Below are 18,043 nucleotides of genomic sequence, written 5' to 3'. Positions count from 1 at the left end.
CATTTTGCAGCGCCGGCTAAAGTCAGACAAAATTTCTAACCATCATGCATTGTTGGAAGTCCAGCATGCATCACTTTGAGTCAGCGCTGTGCAGTGCCACAAATTCAAATACACCCTTTATTTCAGCTTCTCTCCGTGGACCGTTGTTGTTGTCCTCCACAGCAGCGACATCTACTTTCCGATAGCACTCTGGTAGCGGTAGCCTATTCTGCTCACCGTCTCTGAAAATGACATTGTCGCCATGTGTCACATTGCGAATGACACCAGGAATCCAATCTGAAAAAAATCTGATCGGGCTTGCAGTCTGAAAACAGCTTTAGAGAGAGAGGTGATGAAAAACTTGATTTTAAACGCAAGAAAAATCTTCAATAGAACCAACACCCCAGGTGGTCGGCCGTCTGCTTCGATCAGAAACGAATTGAGCAATTGTTGGGTTTCTCTACAATGCTGTAACTTCTCAACCTTAAACATTTAAAGTGTCCCGAGATGACTTCTGTTGTGATTTGGTGCAATAAATTCTTAGATTTCCTAAATTCTAGATAAAATGTGTCAACGCAGCCTTTTACAATTGTAGCTGGTCATGGTGAAGGGAGTTTACTTTAACATTGTAGTCCAGATTTGGGCCCTTCCAACAGGTCATGAGACAAATTTTGAATTTGACTTTTCTTTAATCTGTTCTAGGCAGCCTATTTAAAAAGGCTGTAAAATCTCACTTTGCAAGTTATAATCAAGTTTATTATGCCAGTATCACTACAATGTATTAGTTCAGATAACAGAGAAAATTGACAACCCAAAAAATTTTAGTGCACATTTTTCCCCAACCAACAAGTGTAACAGAAAATAATCAAATCTTTTAAACCATAACTTGTAAACAATCCAAACACCCAAGCTTGTGTTTTAAAAGCGGGTGCAGTTTGCAACCATCGGGTTTGGTCACTAAATCGAAAACCCATCGAGAAAACCTATCTGTTACGTCAACATAACCAACTTTCACAGCTTTATGCAAAAACCGCAAGTGCTGAAAGAAACTACCCTGCATGATGAACCAATCACCAGTTATGAAACATTAACAAATGAAAATTCACAAGATACTTTTTAATAAAAGGTTTATTTAAACACTATATGTACACAGTGTGCCTTAACATTGCAGTTTTACAGTGTAAACCAAAGCATTTCAGACCCAGACTCTTGGTCACATCTTGCAGTGACTGCAACGACCCTTCAGTAGAGCACAATCACCTCAAATATTTCAACTTGTCACAGTAAGGAATTAAAAGGCATCAACAGTAGGTACCGAGTCTGATTTCTAACCAGCCCATTGCGGCATACAACTCCCCCCCTCGACACCTTCCGTAGCAAAAGAAATTAAACTCCAAGGACAAGTTCTGGAAGAGGAATCAAACCAAAGCTTAAATGACATGCTGCAGAACAAAAAGCAACTCGAGAATCAAACTGAAAATCCTTTCAGACTTCAGCAACTGAGAACTTCTCCCACTGTGACATGTCAAAATACTTACACTGACTCTTAATTTTTAAACCTTTTTTACTTGAACAAGCACGGACAAGTACAGCAGCAGCTAAACTCGTTTATAAATAATAAAACCAGGCCTTGTGTGTTCAACATGCAGAAATATGGAATTGCAAGTGTTTCAAGAACAAAGTTGGAACAGCACTGAAAGAAAAAAAAGAAAAAAAAAACCAACACATTTTCAAATAGATAAAGTGTCAAATGTCACTGGTTAAATGCAGAGTTAAAAATTAATCCTGCGCTCCTGATTGGTCGTCTTCTGACGTCTCCTCTTCTTCTGCGTCATTCTCACCGTTATCAGAGTCCTCTTTCTCACTCTGACCAGCAACTTCACTGTAGTCTTCATGAGCCGTCTCCTCATCCAAATCAAGGGCCATCTCTTTCATTTCCTCCAAACTGTCTGGACACTTTCCAGTCAGCCTCTAAAAAAAACCCACAAGCACCTTCAGTGTTAGTTTCAAGTTAGTGTGTCAATGTGATAGTACCCATCAATTAACAATAACTGGGGTAGAATAATATAGAATTTAGGATTAGAAAATATTTCACAAGGAAAACATGCAGCAAGGCAAGAATTTAAACCAGGTCATCTACTAGTATATGATAAGCTTTATATAAAGTTATTAAGCACACAAAATGACACACTATGGGCCAAAGTGGTTGATAATACTCCTTTCTCACTTACCGGTAAATTTGGCTGCACTTGTGGTTAATAAGCATTTTCAACTTGAGTAAAATCCATTTTATTTTCTCCACTGGGGTTTGCGCACAAGATCAGTCCCAGCCACAAATAGTAAGCAACGCAAATAGCAGTGGAGAGGCACAAAATCCTCCCAACCCCCAAAACAGGTTTTAAGCAATCACCTCTACCATGTATAAGGAGACAAATTATTGGCTGAAATCCCATTGATGAAATAAAATGGTCTTGTTTCTTGGCCAATAACATAATCATCTACCTATACAATCTTGCATTTGCAATAGTAAAAAGTAAAACCAGGGTGCTTACCTCAATCATATCAGCCAAGTACTGCACATGTTGTGCCAGCTCTTGCAGCTCTTCATTTTCACCCTTAAGCTTTGTTATCTGTTCATTTCTGGCCTCGATGTCTTTGTGTAACTGGTTAAAAATTAAAAAAAAATAAAAACATTAAGCATGATTGACACCAAGCTTGAAAAGGCAAACTCAAAAGCCACAGCATAATTAGTACATAACCAAGAAATAGTAGTCGCTTCAATTTAATGCATTTTAAACAATACAACTCTATTGTCCCTGGCCAGAAGAACAAAAAAGAGTTAGTTGAACAGTGAAGTATTAGTGCTGGTGTGAGTGTAGAGAAATCAAGTTTATCAACACAGGATTGGCACCTTCCATATAATTTACTTTCAAAAGTTAAATAAACTGATTTCAATGGGTATTTAGGTGCAGAGTGATTTGAAAATTCAGTGCCAGCTGGACTGGAGCCAACCAAGGTAGCCCGAGTCAGTGGGAGCGTGGGAACAGCTCAACCAACAGCTAAACATTAGCCAACTCTTAGTGATTAACTCACCTTCTCGTTCTCCTGAAGAACATTGTACAAGGCCTTCCGTCGCTCTTCGGCCACCTCTTTCCAGTACGTGGAAGGAGGCGTTTCTACAACAGCAGCAGAAGTTTGCGATTAAACTCAGTTTTGGGGAGGTAAATTTGGCATCATGTAGTGCATCAATTATGAACGCAGACTTACCTTTGACCATAAGTTCATACGCTTCCTTAGACATGCCATCTGTTAAGCACGCGGCTTCTTCCGTTTGAGTAGATCGGACCTCCATCTTCACTCTCTTTGGACCGCTAGTTTGTTCGGCGGTCCAGTTTTTTCGCTTGGGACTGACCTTCCCTGACTAAAAGAAAATCCATTTACTTAAACATAGTTCACATTTGGAGCAAGAGACTACTACAGAACATTATCATTTGAATGTCTACAATAAGTTTTATTCTCATGCCACTGAGGACAAAAGGGACAAAGCACCAAGAAATTACCTGAGCAGACCTCCCCAAAGTTGTGTTGATGGCTAAAGGTTGGAGGACATGTTGGGTTTGCCTGGAGGGCCCCATTGTCTTTTGAGATGACATGAAAACGCTCTGCAAGAGAACAACAGAAGTGTTACCTTATAGCTGATTAGATCACAAAAATTAGAGGGGGCAAGCCCTATTCCTGCAGAGTCTTTAAGAAACTGAAAACCAAGTCACATGGGAAACAACCATGACCTATGTTCTCATTTCCAGAGCCTCTATTCAGCAGGGCTTAGCATCACTTCACAGACTTTACTTTAGTTACACTGTCACCATGGGAGAGGGCATAAGTGAAGTGCATTAACACTGCTGCCATGTGCAACAGCCCCCACAGGTGTGCTTGTGAACAGGGGCAGGGCACAAGGTCTTTGACAGCCGTGGGAAAATTTATCTTCAAGACTCATTACAGAGCAGCCAACCAGCTCAGTTTGTTAATGTTTGGCCACAGCTTCACAGTGCTACTTGTGTGTTTTAGGCCAATAAAAAGTCATCTTGAACAGCAGGGGAGCCTGAAAGTACTTGAAGGGCCATGTAGAAATCTAAACACCAACAAAGTTCTAAATAGCAGGACTCAAGCAACATTACAACATTCCTCAGGTCAATGTGATGTTCTTTAAAACAATTCTGATGGGTAAGGGAAAGAGAAAACCAAACCTATTGGGATAAACTGAATAAAAAAAAAGAAAAAAAAAAAAGCAAAGCAGCAGTATTTGCACAAATGTACAATAAACAACATGTATACATGCCTTGGCAGCCAAAGTTACAAGGTAAAAGCTACAAATCCATAGCAGCTTAACCTTTTTGCAGCACCTGGGTAAAAGATCAACAAATTCCCAAGGCAACAAACTACAGTCATACTTGCAAAAGTAAGGTGACACCCAACTAATATACAAAACTTAAAAAAAATTGCCAAACAGCAAATATTTTTTTAGTCATAGGCAGCAAGCTTGATTTGTTGCATTAACAATAATAATAATAATAATAAAATGACTATAATTTTGGACCTTGTTAAATGTGGGTTTTTCAGCTTGCAGGGGACTGATGTGTTAAACAAATTCTGGTAGGAATGGATGGATGAGAGTTTACAGGTTACTCCAACAGTGCGTGTGCATAAAAATATATATATTTTTTTAGGTTAGTATGCAGTATCCCTGCAGTTACTCCTCTCAAGACAGGAAAACCAAAACACAGCAGCCAACTCAGAGACAGCAGGATCCTTTTAACATGGCTTGTTAAACAAACAAAACAAAAAAACACGTTTGCGCTACCCTTCAGTCATTTGCAGTTGAACTCAAATAACGAGGCTCCTTTAGCCAACATATGAAGAACAACAAAACAGCTACAAGGACTTTCAATACTTTAAAAAGAACTACATTTTATCTGAAACTCTAATAAAAAACATTTTTTTAAAACACGCATGTGCTACCTCCTGAACGATAACAGTCAAGTTGTAAATTTGATGAACATCAATTGTGATAAAACACATTTCAAAAACTGGGGCCAAATAAATACTTACCTTCATATTCTCATTAGACTTCTGTTGGCTCTGTTCTAGCTTTCCAGTGAAACTCATTTTCTTTCAAAGAGACCTGGTGGGGAAATAATTAACATAAACTCAGCGGGAATACACATGTGAGAAAACGGGCAAAACAGGCTGGTTTACCAACTAGTTCCAAGTTAATCGCTTGGAAACTTTAAAACAATTTTAAAAAAAAAAGACACGTTTAACAGTAAAAGCACCGCCATTTGTGTAAGAGGAAGCTGCGGTAAAAAAAAAAAAGAAAACACCAACATACTGTATATATGATAAAGCCAAAAAAAAAAAAAAAAAAAAAAAGCCTGTTTAAGAGAGCAGGTCAACCTCAGCAACGCTTCACGAGAAACAAAGTTGAATAAAACTATATTATGGTATAAAAAAAATAAAAAATAAAAACAACAACCGCAAACTCAACTTACCGCTGATGGATGAACCTCGTTGCTGTTTGTGCTTTTTCTCTTTTCTGAGGTTCTCGCGCCAGGGCGTTAAATACGCCCACTGAGTCACGTGGTAAACGAGCCAGTCACGTGGTAAACGAGCCAGTCACGAGGAGGATTTTTTTTTTTCTTTTTTTTTTTTTTTTCAATGTTGTTTTTTTTCTCTCTCTCTCTCTCTCTCTCTCTCGTGCGGTCACATGTCAAACACACGTCACATCTTTGTAGCTGCGCAGCCATTTTGGGGAGGCTTGTGGACTTGTCGAGCCTCGTTACGTGCCATTATTATTATTAGCTCGTCCGAAAACACACAAAAGAAAGCAAACGGGAAAAAAAACGTTGGACGACACGTCGTTAAACATGGGCCCGCCGGGAGACAGACACCGCCACACGTCGACTGAAAGAGCGGAGGATTTCAGCTGGATTGTCGATTTATCTTGACATGGCATGCGGCAGGGCGAGCAGGAGGTTGTGACGACTGAAGAAAAGAAGAGAAAGAAAACAAGCGCAGCAAACACCTCGAAACTTCACACGTGAAAAGGGGAGATTTTTGTTTTGTTTTTGTTTGTTTGTTTAGTTAACGTTTATTTTTTTATTTTTTTGGGGGGGGGGGTGGGTTGGCCATTCAGCGTTTTGTCGTTGGTTGGGTTGTTGTTGTTGTTGTTTTTATATATATCGATGAAGTTGTTGACGAGACACGCGACGAGACCGGGGCGAACAAATTATATCGAGCTAAAAATGCTGAGCACAAGTTAGTCGGTGAACCCCCCTCTCCTCTCCTCCTCTCCTCTCCTCCTCTCCTCTCCTCCTCCCTCCCCTCTGTTTTTTTGTCGGTCTCTCGGCTCCTCACAAGCACCGGCGGTCGCGTTTGAAACCGAGCGAGAAAATGTAAATGCGTGGAGAAAAAGATGACCGTACGCTAAAGCCGAGACGACCGCACCGCAGGGGGCCTCCCATTAAGCCGATCAGTCAGAAGATAAGATGTAGCTTCATCGTCGGTTCACTACTAGTTAGTGTCGGAAGTTGAATGCCTAGATTAGCCTGCTAGCTCACCTTAGCTAGTGTGCTAAAAATACGCCCACGTCATGACGACCAGCGGTGGCGGCACCGCGGGCCTTTGGGCCAAATGAGTGGCAGTAAAAAAAAAAAAAAAAAGGAAAAGTCAAGGAAATGTCAAGTTACTTTCGCGGTAGTCTTCGATGTTACCTGGTGCCAATATCTCCCGGCATCCGTATTTATTACCTGCCATGTTCGTCGTCTGTGTCCCCGGTCCGTCTGTAATACGCACGTAACGCAGGTCTCCGCAGAGAAACGCACCAAAAAAAAAAAAAACGACAGCCATGGATGAGGGACTCTTGAAATGACCCGAATAATAGGACATTTTGTCTGCTTGCCGTAGTAGGCCACAATCTCACTTAGCACAAACACAACAACAAATATTACCGGTATGGGTTTTTTTGTAGTCGCAGCCATTTTTTTTTGTCGATTTCAGTAACATTTATTAGAAGAAAAGTTGGGTCAAATTTGAGTTGCCGTCATAAATCTCTGTTGTAAAATCCCCTTGTCGATGGCAGGTTGAGAAAAAAAAAAAAAAAAAGAACAAAAAAAAAAAGCTCATTTGGCTTGAAAGTCATGTCTTAAAACATGGATTTCTGAACAAGTATCAAGGAGATGTAGTCTTAGTGTGTTGACCATTCCCCTCCTCAACACTGCCCTGTTACAAAAAAACACCAAAAAAAATTGAAATGACTTAGTTTTGTTTCTGATTTGTTGACCTTTTCAGTTCATAGTTAGTATTTCGAAAATCTAGCATAGAGATTTGATGCGTTGTTTCTGCAAAGGGTAGCTGGCTCCATCCTTTATCCAACGTATAGATACAAGAGTATAGAGTGTAGCCAAACTATACTGCGCAAGAGAAGACACTATCATCCAAATCTAACCATGGGGGACCCAACTTCACGAAGAAATCAAACAAGAAATCGACTTCGAGCTCAACTTCGGAAGAAAAGGGAATCTTTGGCTGATCAGTTTGACTTCAAGATTTATATAGCCTTCGTTTTCAAAGAAAAGGTTTGTCAGGACAATGAAAACAATCCCACTTTTTTTTTTTTTTGCATCCTTTCACATAATTTTCTCTTGCATTTATTTGTCACACATTTTAGTGTCCTATTCAAACTCATCCTGTATCATATGATCAATGACTTAAAAATGTGCGTTTGTCTGTTATTTTGTCACGACAGAAGAAGAAGTCAGCACTTTTTGAGGTAGCTGAAGTGGTGCCAGTGATGACCAACAACTATGAAGAAAACATCCTACGAGGTGTGCGCGATTCCAGCTACTCTCTCGAGAGTTCGATAGAACTCCTGCAAAAAGACGTTGTGCAACTACACGCCCCCCGATACCAGTCAATGCGAAGGGTAAGACAGTGACCCATCTGAAGATGGGATAACTCTTAAGAGAAAAGTATTGTCATGTTCATGTATTGTCCTTTTCTCTTCTGTTGTCATAGGATGTGATAGGCTGCACACAGGAAATGGATTTTATCCTTTGGCCACGCAACGATATTGAGAAGATTGTCTGCCTGCTGTTCTCCAGATGGAAGGGGGCCGATGATGAACCCTTCAGGCCTGTTCAGGTGGGAATTTGGCACCTAATCAGAATACATGGGTGTAAATGTTCGATACCCGTCATCACATTGATTCGAATGTAACTGTGTCTAAATTAGCAGGGCAAAATGGCTAAAATGTGAAATGTCGAGCACAACCAAAGCCAGACTGAAACATATTTTAAAGGCTAGACGTGCAAAACAGTTGAGCAAGAACAACAAAAGAACTGCACCGCTTGGCTGTCACCATTATAACCGTTTTAAAATATGTTGTCTCGTCATCTAAATTTATTTTTGAGTGAAAACATCTTTTTGATGTAAATTTTCACTATGTTGACATTTCAACAAGACAAAAATGTTAAATAACTGGATGTGTCCCGAGCCCAGTTCCCGATGTTATGAAATTTAGTTCTCGACTCATAAGTCTGTCTTTTTTCTTTCCAGGCCAAGTTTGAATTTCATCATGGAGACTACGAGAAGCAGTGCTTGCATGCTTTGGGTCGTAAAGACAAGGCTGGAATGGTCATGAACAACCCAACTCAGTCTGTATTTCTCTTCATGGATAGACAACATTTACAGGTCAGTCAGTCCGTGGCCTTTGTAATTTACTCATTCTGAAAAGCTGAAAACTGGAAAGCCTACTAACACAGTTATGTATTATTCTGTGCCCATTTGTTGCAGACTCCTAAAACCAAGGCCACAGTTTTCAAGTTGTGCAGCCTGTGCCTGTACTTGCCCCAGGACCAGCTGACCTGCTGGGGTGTGGGAGACATCGAGGATCACCTTCGCCCATACATGCCTGATTAAGGCTTCTTGCTCCACCCAGCCACACAGGGAAAAAGCCTTTCCCCGTCCTTCCGCCTAAGCCTTCAGAAGCAAATTGATGTACTCATCTCCACCCTTTTCCCTGTAAAAGATGTGAACTTATGCTTGGATCTCCTTTTTGTTCCCTACTCGTTCTCCTTTCCCTGACCTGAAGCTGATTCAGTTCCCATCTTGTTTTTTTTTGTTTTTTTTTTCCCCTCACACTCCCAATGTCCCCTCTCTTCTCTCTGCCATTTTTGGATTGGTTCCCCCATTTTTTTTTTTTGATTTGATTTTACTTCCTCTTCATTCCCTCCTCCTCACTCACCCATTTTTGTTCATTTGAACCTGCACGAACATTGATTTTGAGTGGTTGGTTGTTCTCTTGGAGCCGCACTGTCAACAGCACCGGTCATTGAAGGAACTCTTTATGTTGCATCAAAACAGGAACAAACAATACACAGGTCTTCACGGTGGTTCTCAGATGGACGTGGTTAAATCCTTGTTGTCATAAGAAAGGATTGTTAAAGCTTGTTTGTAATGTCAATGGGGTTTCGAGAGCAACTTTACGCAATCTTTCGACCAAGGGCAGGCGTGAACCGGTGTTAAAACACCCGTATAAGTAAAGATAACAAGATGAACAGTATTTGTCAAATCATATGGTGTAGGTATTGCTTCTTATAAACCGCCTTAGTTATTTTGCTGGACTTTTTAAAGATGTTTTGGTGTCATTTGCTTTTCCTCTGAAACATGCTAGGCAGGCTTTTGCTAAAATCTTGAGTGACTTGAAAGGCATTGTACACAAAGTTGAGACATGTTGGTTAGATGCTGAAGGTCATGTTCAAGCCGTTCATGCACTATTCATTTAAGCTACTGAAATCTGATGTTTTATGTTATGTTTTATTTGGGATGTGGGTTGGTGAGAAATTGAAATGATGACAGATTTAAATGTTTAACATACCTAACAAAAGTTGCTGAAAGCTGATTTTTTTTGTTTTGTTTTGTTTAATTTGACCTACTAAAATTTAAGATAATTTGCTGCCTTGCTCATCAAATTAAAATGGGTTTTGCAGGCTTACTTGTCAAAAAATATGAAGCACATATGATTTTGCTCATTGTTGATTCAGTGTGTTCAGTTGAAAGGGTATAAGGCGTGTAACTTCTGTTTTTTTTTTTTTTTTTTTTTTTTTTTTTAAAAAAAAAAAAAAAAAAAAAAAAAAAAAAAAAAAAAAAAAAAAAAAAAAAAAAAAAAAAAAAAAAAAAAAAAAAAAAAAAAAAAAAAAAAAAAAAAAAAAAAAAAAAAAAAAAAAAAAAAAAAAAAAAAAAAAAAAAAAAAAAAAAAAAAAAAAAAAAAAAAAAAAAAAAAAATTTTTTTTTTTTTTTTTTTTTTTTTTTTTTTTTTTTTTTTTTTTTTTTTTTTTTTTTTTTTTTTTTTTTTTTTTTTTTTTTTTTTTTTTTTTTTTTTTTTTTTTTTTTTTTTTTTTTTTTTTTTTTTTTTTTTTTTTTTTTTTTTTTTTTTTTTTTTTTTTTTTTTTTTTTTTTTTTTTTTTTTTTTTTTTTTTTTTTTTTTTTTTTTTTCCTGTTGGTTCTCAAATCAATACTGCTGAGCATATCCCAATACAGTGCAAATTCTGAAAGCATAACTCTTGGTCCTTTTGTTTTATTGCATGTGCATGAATCATTGATACAGTAGTTAGATCAGCATTCACTTTGACCCTACTGTAACTAGTTTCTCTGCGGACGACAAACACAAGTTATTAAGTAACCAGCAGTGAGAAGTATGATGGAGTGTGGTGCCCGTCACTGTTAGTTTTGTTTATTGATGGTTTTTTTTGGGTTTTTTTTTAAACATAATCCAAAGTTATGCAAACCGTGTACCGACACCGACTCTGGTTTCCATCTAAATCAGAACAGATGTAGATTTGTTCGGCACAGAAGGGAGAGGGTTTAGCCGCTCCCGAGGTGCTTGGTGTGTCTTCCTTGTGCAATGAGCTTCCCTGTAGCCTTGCTGGTGAGGTCCACGGTGGCAAACGCCAGCGTCCGTCCTTGTTTCAGGACCTGAGCGGTGATGAGTACGTCTTCTCCCATCTTTGCAGCACTCATGTACCTGCGGGACAGTAGACATGTTCTACTTTCAGGTCATTCATAGTTTATGCAGTTCGTATTCCATCTGGATTAAGATGCTGGAGGTCGTTTAAAATTTTTTTTAAACACGTTGAACTAAGATTACATTTATATCAAGATAAAGATGACACCTACAGTGTCAGAGTGCTTTTATACATCGAAGTAAGTATGTTTAGCCTTAGTATGTTCATATTTGACCACTTTTAGACCAACTAAAGTAATTTTTTATGTAAGAAACTTGCATAAAACTGCTTAGATTAATATTAAAAATATAATATATTCTAGGGAGTTTCATTTTGGTGACCTCGGCATTTATAAAATCGTATGTCGAAAGCTGAAGCTGTAAAATATGATTAAATCTTAAACTAAATATGAAGCGACAGTATGAACCCTACCGATCTTAAATGTCATAGCTGAATCGACAGGTGATGCCAGCTTATAGCGGGGACGTGGACGTTTCAGAGGTTCGTGGACTCACGTTATGTTCATATCCACGCTGACTCCCGGCGCTCCCCTCTCGCTGTTCATGATCGCAAGGGTCGAGATGACATCCACCAGGGTGGCCGTCATCCCGCCGTGCAGCGTCCCTCCCCGGTTAGTGTGCTCCTCTTCTACCCGCATCTCACACACCACCTTACCCGGGCTGGCAGACAAAATGTCCACCTCAATAAAAAAAAACACACACAGGTGTCTTGAGGAACCATGCGGAGGACGTCCAGCTGTGCACCAGCCAAGTTGTACTTTGCTCAGAGTCACGAAATAAGTCCTAAAAACCGACAAGTAAATGTCGTAGAATGTGTATATTTACCTTTCTCGCGACTCTGTCGAAACCTTGGTTATCTACCATCGCTCTCATTATTTGTCGTAACGAATTTAAAGTCATAGAAACCATGTTTAAGGCGAATACGTGCGGCCAATGTCAACCTTCTGTTTATCTCCAACCGGAAGCTGGTGTGTTCGATAAATCGTCCGGCCGAAATTTTAACCCGTTACCTGATTTGCGTTTCGAGGAAATTATATTACTTCATAAATTAAACAGCACCGCAATAACACAATATGTGGTGATATTTATAGTTACTGTATATTTACCCTACTTGTTCTCAGTTATCTCTGCCAAATATCTATCGTGACGAAAGGCTATTTTGTAAGTTTACCCGGAAGTCTTTCACTGACAGACGCAACTTGCAGAGAAAACCACAGCCTATTGTTTATCCACCACCAGCCTCATTTTCGCCTTTCACTGTAATTTTCTTATATGTTACTGTAAGTAAAACTAAAAGCTAGAAACAATGGCTTCTACATCCGACGCGGACAAACCGTCCGTTTCTAATGTGGAAGAAAACAGGACTCGTCTCTGCGAGGAGTTTGCTGCAGTAGCGGGAACGGACAGCGCCGTGGCTCAGTGCTACCTGTCTGAAAATGAATGGGTGATGGAGGTGCAGTAGAAACAAACAACGTTCACTGTTATTTATCTAAACCACTGTTGCAGCTAGAGACGGGATATTGTAGCTGGTGCGTTTCAAATCCCATTTCAACATAGCTGCGGCTCATTTCAACCATCAGCTTCTATGGCTAATAAAGTGCTAATAAACTTTCACAGGATTTCTTCAGACTTAAAGTAAACAGACACAAATGCATAACTTTCCTGTCACTTTTTCGCTCAGAGAGCTTTGAACTCATTCTTTGAGGCAGACTTGGAGAGAGTGTTCGAAGAGGATTTTCAACAGAAAGGCACCAGCCCCAAAACTAAAAGGGACAAGGTTGAGGAAAAACCTGCAGGGAACTGGTAAGTCTGCTGTCAAGGCCTCCCTCTAGCCTGCCCAAGTTAATGTTACTGTGTCGTGAGATTTATCCAACGACACTCTAACAAAACCAAAGTTAATTATCAGTCTCTGTCAAATTCCCAGCATAGATTTGACTGAAGACAGTCCTTCCACCACACGGAAACCACCGGAGGAAGACGACGGTAAACTGTCTCTGATCTCCTGGAACGTGGACGGACTCGACACAGACAACCTTCCAGAGCGTGCCAGAGGCCTGTGTTCCTACTTAGCCTTGTAAGCATGTGTTTATTAACTTCTTACACCTTTTTTTTTTTCCTTGGCATCATTTTTGATATATAATTTGGGGGGCGTGGGATCCCAACCTCTGTTGATATCAGTGGTTTCGGTGGAGATGTGATGTTTTGCTCGGGCATACACATATATCTGTGACAGCCTCCCTGGGTTATTCGACAGAAGGAAGGCAGATAGTATTTCTGAAGCAATTTCTCTTTACCTATAGATACACTCCTGACGTGGTGTTCCTACAGGAGCTCATTCAACCCTACGTCGACTACTTGAAGAAACGCGCTGTCAGCTACCTAATTATTGAAGGTACAGTATTGAAAGAGTTGAATGTTGAAAGAATGAGGCCATGATTAATTTTAGTGGATGTTAGTTTTACCTGTTCTTTTCTTTTTAGGACTACACCTTTACTGTTTAGAAAACCTTTAATGTCTACATTCCTGTTGCAGTACTGGCCCCATTTACATTAAATACTTTTAAGTGTTCAAACACATCAAAATAGAAGCAAAAGGTACCAAATATCAAGGTCGTTGTATTAAAATCTCTGTTAATAGTCAGCTGTCATCATTCTTATCCCTGCTATATATTAAAACTGCCCGTCAGAAATGCCTTAACTTTCTTTTGTATTATTGTTTTGTCCTTGTACACCTTCAATATAAGGCAGTTTTATTTTTGAAGAAAATGAAGAAATGCATTTAACATATTGGTAAGTTAAATTATAGGGTACCTTTTGGATTTTACTCTGAGTGACCGAGAATGACTCTATGTTATCATCCTTATTGTTGATGTAATGATATTGAATCTACAATTGTTAACTCTGATAAGCATCTGTTTATATTTACAGTATGCATGTAATGCGGGGGTTTTGTGGTTCAGAGTGCTATGACAAAAGATTTCCTTTTAAAGATTGGCTGTGGTTTGGGAACCAGTGGTTTAATTAACTCTCCCTTCTCTGCCGAACAGGTGGAGAAGAGGCTTATTTCACTGGGATGATGCTGAAAAAGTCCCGAGTGAAATTTGTGGAGAGCGAGATAGTAACTTACCCCACCACTAAAATGATTAGGAATCTGCTTGTCGCTCAGGTTTGTGCATCATCACCATCATCATCATCATCATCAATGTTATGTGCTTAACGCGCATAAGGTGGCCTGAGCAGAAGTGCATTTTCCTTCGTTAAAATCAGGTGAACTTCAAAAGCCAGAAACTGTATCTGATGACGTCCCACCTTGAGAGCTGTAAGGGCCACGCACAGGAGCGGATGAAACAGCTGCACGTGGTGATGCAGAGGATGAGAGAGGCCCCTGAGGACGTCACCGTCGTGTTTGGAGGGGACACAAACCTGAGGGACACTGAGGTCAGTCACTGGTCTTTCCACTCAAATGCAGCCAATGGACTCGTGTCCGAACATTTATTTGCGGTGTGTATTACATTTTAAGTAATTCTGGCTCCGTGCCCCCTCTCAGGTGGCCAAGGTGGGCTTGCCCTCCAGTGTCTGTGACGTGTGGGAGCGACTGGGCAAGCAGGAGCACTGCCGCTACACATGGGATACCAAAACTAACAACAACAAGAATGCTCCCTACGTCAGTCGCTGCCGCTTCGACCGGGTTTACCTCCGTCCAGCCACCAAGGAAGGAGTCCCACATCTTGCCCCCGATCACATGGCCTTGGTGGGGCTGGAGAAGCTGGACTGTGGCCGCTTCACGAGTGATCACTGGGGAATCTACTGTAGCTTCTCTGCTGGGTAGAAATGCACAAACAGTTGGACGCATGCTGGTTAAAATGGTTTGTTTTAGATCGGCTGCTCTTGTTTGTTTTCTGTGGTTTACAGTCCCAGGACCAGTCAGTGCTGAGTTCAGACCACAGTCAAATTTAGTGAACAAGTTTTGACCTCATTCGACATTGGTTGATTTCATTAGTTTCATCCCCTAAATGTGCCTCTAATGTGTTTTAAAAAAAAAAAAAATAATCAAAATAATGGATTATAATGAATGAATGATTGGAATTGCGCTGCTTTGAAATTAATTTTACAAATTTGAAACTTGAAAACAACAGTTAAAAGAGTAGTATGATGACAAGCTCCATTCGCAGCTGCTCTGGAGCTTTCAATCTTGTTAAATGATCTTCCTCAGTGGATGGAGTTTGCCTTACTGTCATGTAATCGTTGATGTTCAAATGTATACATTTCTGAACACTATAAGGACCTTATTGCGACAATGTCTTAAAAGTTGTGAATGAAAAAGTGTTATTAACCTTTGGAAAGTTATGATACTGTTATAATTTTAGATTTGTTTCCAGATATATGAATAAAGTCATTGATAGTGAGAAGCTTCTGTCATGTTATTGTAACGAAGGGGACTGATGGTCTAAACAAATGGTATTGCAGTACTTTACCCCCATACGGGCAGCAGTGTTATTGCAGTATCGACATGGGGCCACTAGAGAGCACTACAGAGTTGAAAACTGACGATAAGCAATGTGAGGGAAACGGTACTTAACAATTAAAACAAAAGCAAAAATTCAGTCTGAGTCTGAACAGTGACTCCAAATCGAACTGTATTGACCACTGCTCACTCGTGATTTAAGCTATTGGTTCATAAACAAAGACAGGAAGAACATCCTGGGAGATGAGAGAGGGTAAACAGAGCCATCACACAGTTTAGCAAAGTAAGTCCGAACATGAAACCAAGGCGAATTTGTCAATTATTTGATGCTGATCTAACCCACTGAAAGATTTAAACACGATTGATACACAGTCAGACTGATGAAGCTGTGCTTTCATTAGAGTGACTTTTACTGCATGAATTTGCTTTTTTTCCACAGCAGACATTTTGACTTGTCACATAGTGTAATAAATACAGTTAGCTCCTTTTAAGTCTAAGCTTTGCCAGTGAGCCAGCATATAGTAAGTAGTGGCAGTATTGTAAAACTAGTTACATGAAGTCCATCCATTTTAATTGGTAATATGTGTTTGTTTGTTTTTCCTGCTAAATGATGTACACTGTCTGATGTGGAAAGGGGCTAACAGAATGATCTCAATAAAACCTACAATCTCCATTTTGACTGTCTTTGCAGGCTTCAGTTTTACCACAAACCAGATGTTATCTCCCTCCTCACCGTCTCTGCAAACACTGTCAAGATGTCTCCCTCTGTGATGCACCCTTCAAATCTGAGTGTGTTTTCATGTTTGTTCGGTTGGCAGTCATCACAGTTTATACAGCCACACACGGTGAAGAAGAGCTGACCTCAGAAGAGGACACAGATGTGACTCTTCCCTGGGAGAAGGCTTTATCAGAACAGGCCTCCCACCCTCATTCGTCCTCTGGTTCCTGAGTAGCAAGGACACACGGACCAAATCTGGGTATACTATATCTTACTGATATTTTCTATTTGTTTGTTTTTGGAGTACATTCTCTCAGTTTAAGTGATATGATTTTGTGTGTGTGTGTGTGTGTGTGTGTGTGTGTGTGTGTGTGTGTGTGTGTGTGTGTGTGTGTGTGTGTGTGTGCGCCATCAAGCCAGTAGAGGATTTCAAGTATCATCACAGAGTAAATTAAAAAAAAACATTCAAGCCACTGTTATGGAGAAGGCTTACCAGCTAAACCTAAGTTATTTGCTGAACAGCAAAATGTTATCAGAAACTGATTCCTAAGCATATCCAGTGGTGCATGATGTTGTGTGCAGTGCAGGAGCACAGCAGCAGGTCAGAGATGGAGGCAACAGCTGTCTGAGCCAAGAAAGTGGTCATGTGATCTCTCCCTCTGACTTGAGGAAGATCCCTCTGCCAGAGGCCTATCAACGTTTCCCTCCTCCACAAATCCATAAACATCCGCACCATAAGTTTCCCTCTGGAAAGCTACATGGATGTACTCCAAGATCATCTCACTCAACTCAGTTTTTTTTTCTTTTATAATTTCCCTTTCCGTGTTGTCAAGCACCAGCAGCCTCACAGATGTATTTTTGGAGCTCTCCCTCCAAAAGCGTAGCCTTCAGTGAGAGCCGGGGCTTCTGTTTGAGGCCCGTCAAAATTAATGTTCTTGGTTTTGTGGAGACGTATCCGTGCGGCTGCCGGGGAGGCTCTGGGATGAGGTTTGTCCTTTGAGGTGGGGTTGGATGGATCTGACACGGCCCTGACCCGAGCCCGGAAAAGATCGGCGGGCTGTGTGAAGAGCAGCAGACGAATATGTGCTGCAGCTCCTGGTAACAGATGGGCCAATGAAACACGAGGAGTCTGGTCTGTGGCTGTTTGATTGATAAATTCTGGCTCGGCTCTCTCTGGGTTTTTGTACTTTTGTTGGATTTAGGATGTGAGCAGATGACTGTGGGCTACTCCTCCACCCAATGTGTACGTAGCTGCATGCAGTTTCACGGGCACAGGACTGTTCACAAGCAAAATCTATCTAAGCCAGACACACAAACAGCCACCTCCCTCTGTACAGATAGCTTGTCACAGGCAAGGCAAGGGCAACCCTAAGTGGTGCTCCAATCTATATCACCACCACCACATCCATCACTACTTCACTTCAAAATCGCTGTGACAAACTGCCCCAGAAGCCAGCATTATTTCTGGCTGTACAGCGCTGCTGCTGCTGCTGCTGCTGCTTCTGCTGCATATTTGAATACCGACAGTCATTTAGAGGTTTGCAAGATAAGGGAAAACCTTCGGAGCAAGAGCCATTTCCATTTCCATCCCTCTCAAACGGTTAGGGATGAAGCCAGGTAATATTTAGAGACTCTTGCAAGGATTTGGGAAGGAGAAAAAAAAAAAAGGAAATTTAATCAGCTTTTCAATCCATTTCTGTGAAAACATGTTGAGAAGTCGGTTTTCCGCCGCTACCAATTACTTTGAGCTGCTTTTTCATCTTGAATAAAGAGGCAGCCACAATGTTTAGTGAACATAAACA

General features: G+C 40.3%; 4 protein-coding genes across 5 annotated transcripts; 2 read left to right on the top strand and 2 right to left on the bottom strand.

Annotated features, from left to right (window-relative positions):
• Positions 1 to 1,099: 1,099 nt before the first annotated feature.
• On the bottom strand, positions 1,100 to 5,697 carry gmnn (geminin DNA replication inhibitor). Of its 2 annotated transcripts, XM_069697488.1 has the most exons (7): positions 5,529 to 5,697; positions 5,089 to 5,161; positions 3,540 to 3,641; positions 3,247 to 3,400; positions 3,073 to 3,155; positions 2,532 to 2,642; positions 1,100 to 1,950 (listed from the first exon to the last, which is right to left on the bottom strand). In XM_069697488.1, the coding sequence occupies exons 2-7, from the start codon at positions 5,143 to 5,145 to the stop codon at positions 1,759 to 1,761; spliced, it is 699 nt and encodes a 232-aa protein (XP_069553589.1). In that variant the 5' UTR covers positions 5,146 to 5,161; positions 5,529 to 5,697; the 3' UTR covers positions 1,100 to 1,758. The 2 variants fall into 2 exon arrangements, with proteins under 2 accessions (XP_069553589.1, XP_069553598.1); XM_069697497.1 differs by lacking the exon at positions 5,529 to 5,697 and having other exon boundaries at positions 5,089 to 5,314.
• Positions 5,698 to 6,178: 481 nt separating this feature from the next.
• Positions 6,179 to 10,324, top strand: cunh6orf62 (chromosome unknown C6orf62 homolog). Its single transcript, XM_069697509.1, has 5 exons — positions 6,179 to 7,613; positions 7,784 to 7,960; positions 8,053 to 8,178; positions 8,593 to 8,727; positions 8,830 to 10,324. Exons 1-5 carry the CDS (start codon positions 7,485 to 7,487, stop codon positions 8,953 to 8,955), a joined length of 693 nt encoding a protein of 230 aa, XP_069553610.1. The 5' UTR covers positions 6,179 to 7,484; the 3' UTR covers positions 8,956 to 10,324.
• Positions 10,325 to 10,566: 242 nt separating this feature from the next.
• Positions 10,567 to 12,072, bottom strand: acot13 (acyl-CoA thioesterase 13). The gene is made up of 3 exons (XM_069697141.1): positions 11,885 to 12,072; positions 11,555 to 11,739; positions 10,567 to 11,059 (listed from the first exon to the last, which is right to left on the bottom strand). The coding sequence occupies exons 1-3, from the start codon at positions 11,966 to 11,968 to the stop codon at positions 10,900 to 10,902; spliced, it is 429 nt and encodes a 142-aa protein (XP_069553242.1). The 5' UTR covers positions 11,969 to 12,072; the 3' UTR covers positions 10,567 to 10,899.
• A 194-nt stretch (positions 12,073 to 12,266) lies between these two features.
• Positions 12,267 to 15,119, top strand: tdp2b (tyrosyl-DNA phosphodiesterase 2b). The gene is made up of 7 exons (XM_069697012.1): positions 12,267 to 12,512; positions 12,741 to 12,862; positions 12,984 to 13,133; positions 13,360 to 13,451; positions 14,106 to 14,224; positions 14,326 to 14,496; positions 14,606 to 15,119. Exons 1-7 carry the CDS (start codon positions 12,366 to 12,368, stop codon positions 14,885 to 14,887), a joined length of 1,083 nt encoding a protein of 360 aa, XP_069553113.1. The 5' UTR covers positions 12,267 to 12,365; the 3' UTR covers positions 14,888 to 15,119.
• The last annotated feature ends 2,924 nt before the right edge of the window (positions 15,120 to 18,043 follow it).

Source organism: Brachyistius frenatus, unplaced genomic scaffold (genome assembly GCF_029030835.1).
Source record: "Brachyistius frenatus isolate BFR_SWC_R1_liver_20210118 unplaced genomic scaffold, ASM2903083v1 Contig_2, whole genome shotgun sequence".
Taxonomy (NCBI): domain Eukaryota; kingdom Metazoa; phylum Chordata; class Actinopteri; family Embiotocidae; genus Brachyistius; species Brachyistius frenatus.
Note: the sequence above shows the minus strand (reverse complement) of the source record. Positions and strands in the feature narration are given on the sequence as shown.

Bases quoted from the DNA above. Each gene is read 5' to 3' on its own strand.
- gmnn (XM_069697488.1), bottom strand. From the start codon at position 5,145: ATGAGTTTCACTGGAAAGCTAGAACAGAGCCAACAGAAGTCTAATGAG. The intron at 3,642-5,088 runs GTAAGTATTTAT...GTTCTCTTGCAG, and splicing joins AGTCTAATGAGAATATGAAG to AGCGTTTTCATGTCATCTCA. The intron at 3,401-3,539 runs GTAATTTCTTGG...ATTTTCTTTTAG, and splicing joins CTTTGGGGAGGTCTGCTCAG to TCAGGGAAGGTCAGTCCCAA.
- cunh6orf62 (XM_069697509.1), top strand. From the start codon at position 7,485: ATGGGGGACCCAACTTCACGAAGAAATCAAACAAGAAATCGACTTCGA. The intron at 7,614-7,783 runs GTTTGTCAGGAC...TTGTCACGACAG, and splicing joins CCTTCGTTTTCAAAGAAAAG to AAGAAGAAGTCAGCACTTTT. The intron at 8,179-8,592 runs GTGGGAATTTGG...TTTTCTTTCCAG, and splicing joins AACCCTTCAGGCCTGTTCAG to GCCAAGTTTGAATTTCATCA.
- acot13 (XM_069697141.1), bottom strand. From the start codon at position 11,968: ATGGTTTCTATGACTTTAAATTCGTTACGACAAATAATGAGAGCGATG. The intron at 11,740-11,884 runs GTAAATATACAC...TTTTTTATTGAG, and splicing joins TCGACAGAGTCGCGAGAAAG to GTGGACATTTTGTCTGCCAG. The intron at 11,060-11,554 runs GTGAGTCCACGA...ACTGTCCCGCAG, and splicing joins AGCGTGGATATGAACATAAC to GTACATGAGTGCTGCAAAGA.
- tdp2b (XM_069697012.1), top strand. From the start codon at position 12,366: ATGGCTTCTACATCCGACGCGGACAAACCGTCCGTTTCTAATGTGGAA. The intron at 12,863-12,983 runs GTAAGTCTGCTG...TCAAATTCCCAG, and splicing joins GAAAAACCTGCAGGGAACTG to CATAGATTTGACTGAAGACA. The intron at 14,497-14,605 runs GTCAGTCACTGG...GCCCCCTCTCAG, and splicing joins CAAACCTGAGGGACACTGAG to GTGGCCAAGGTGGGCTTGCC.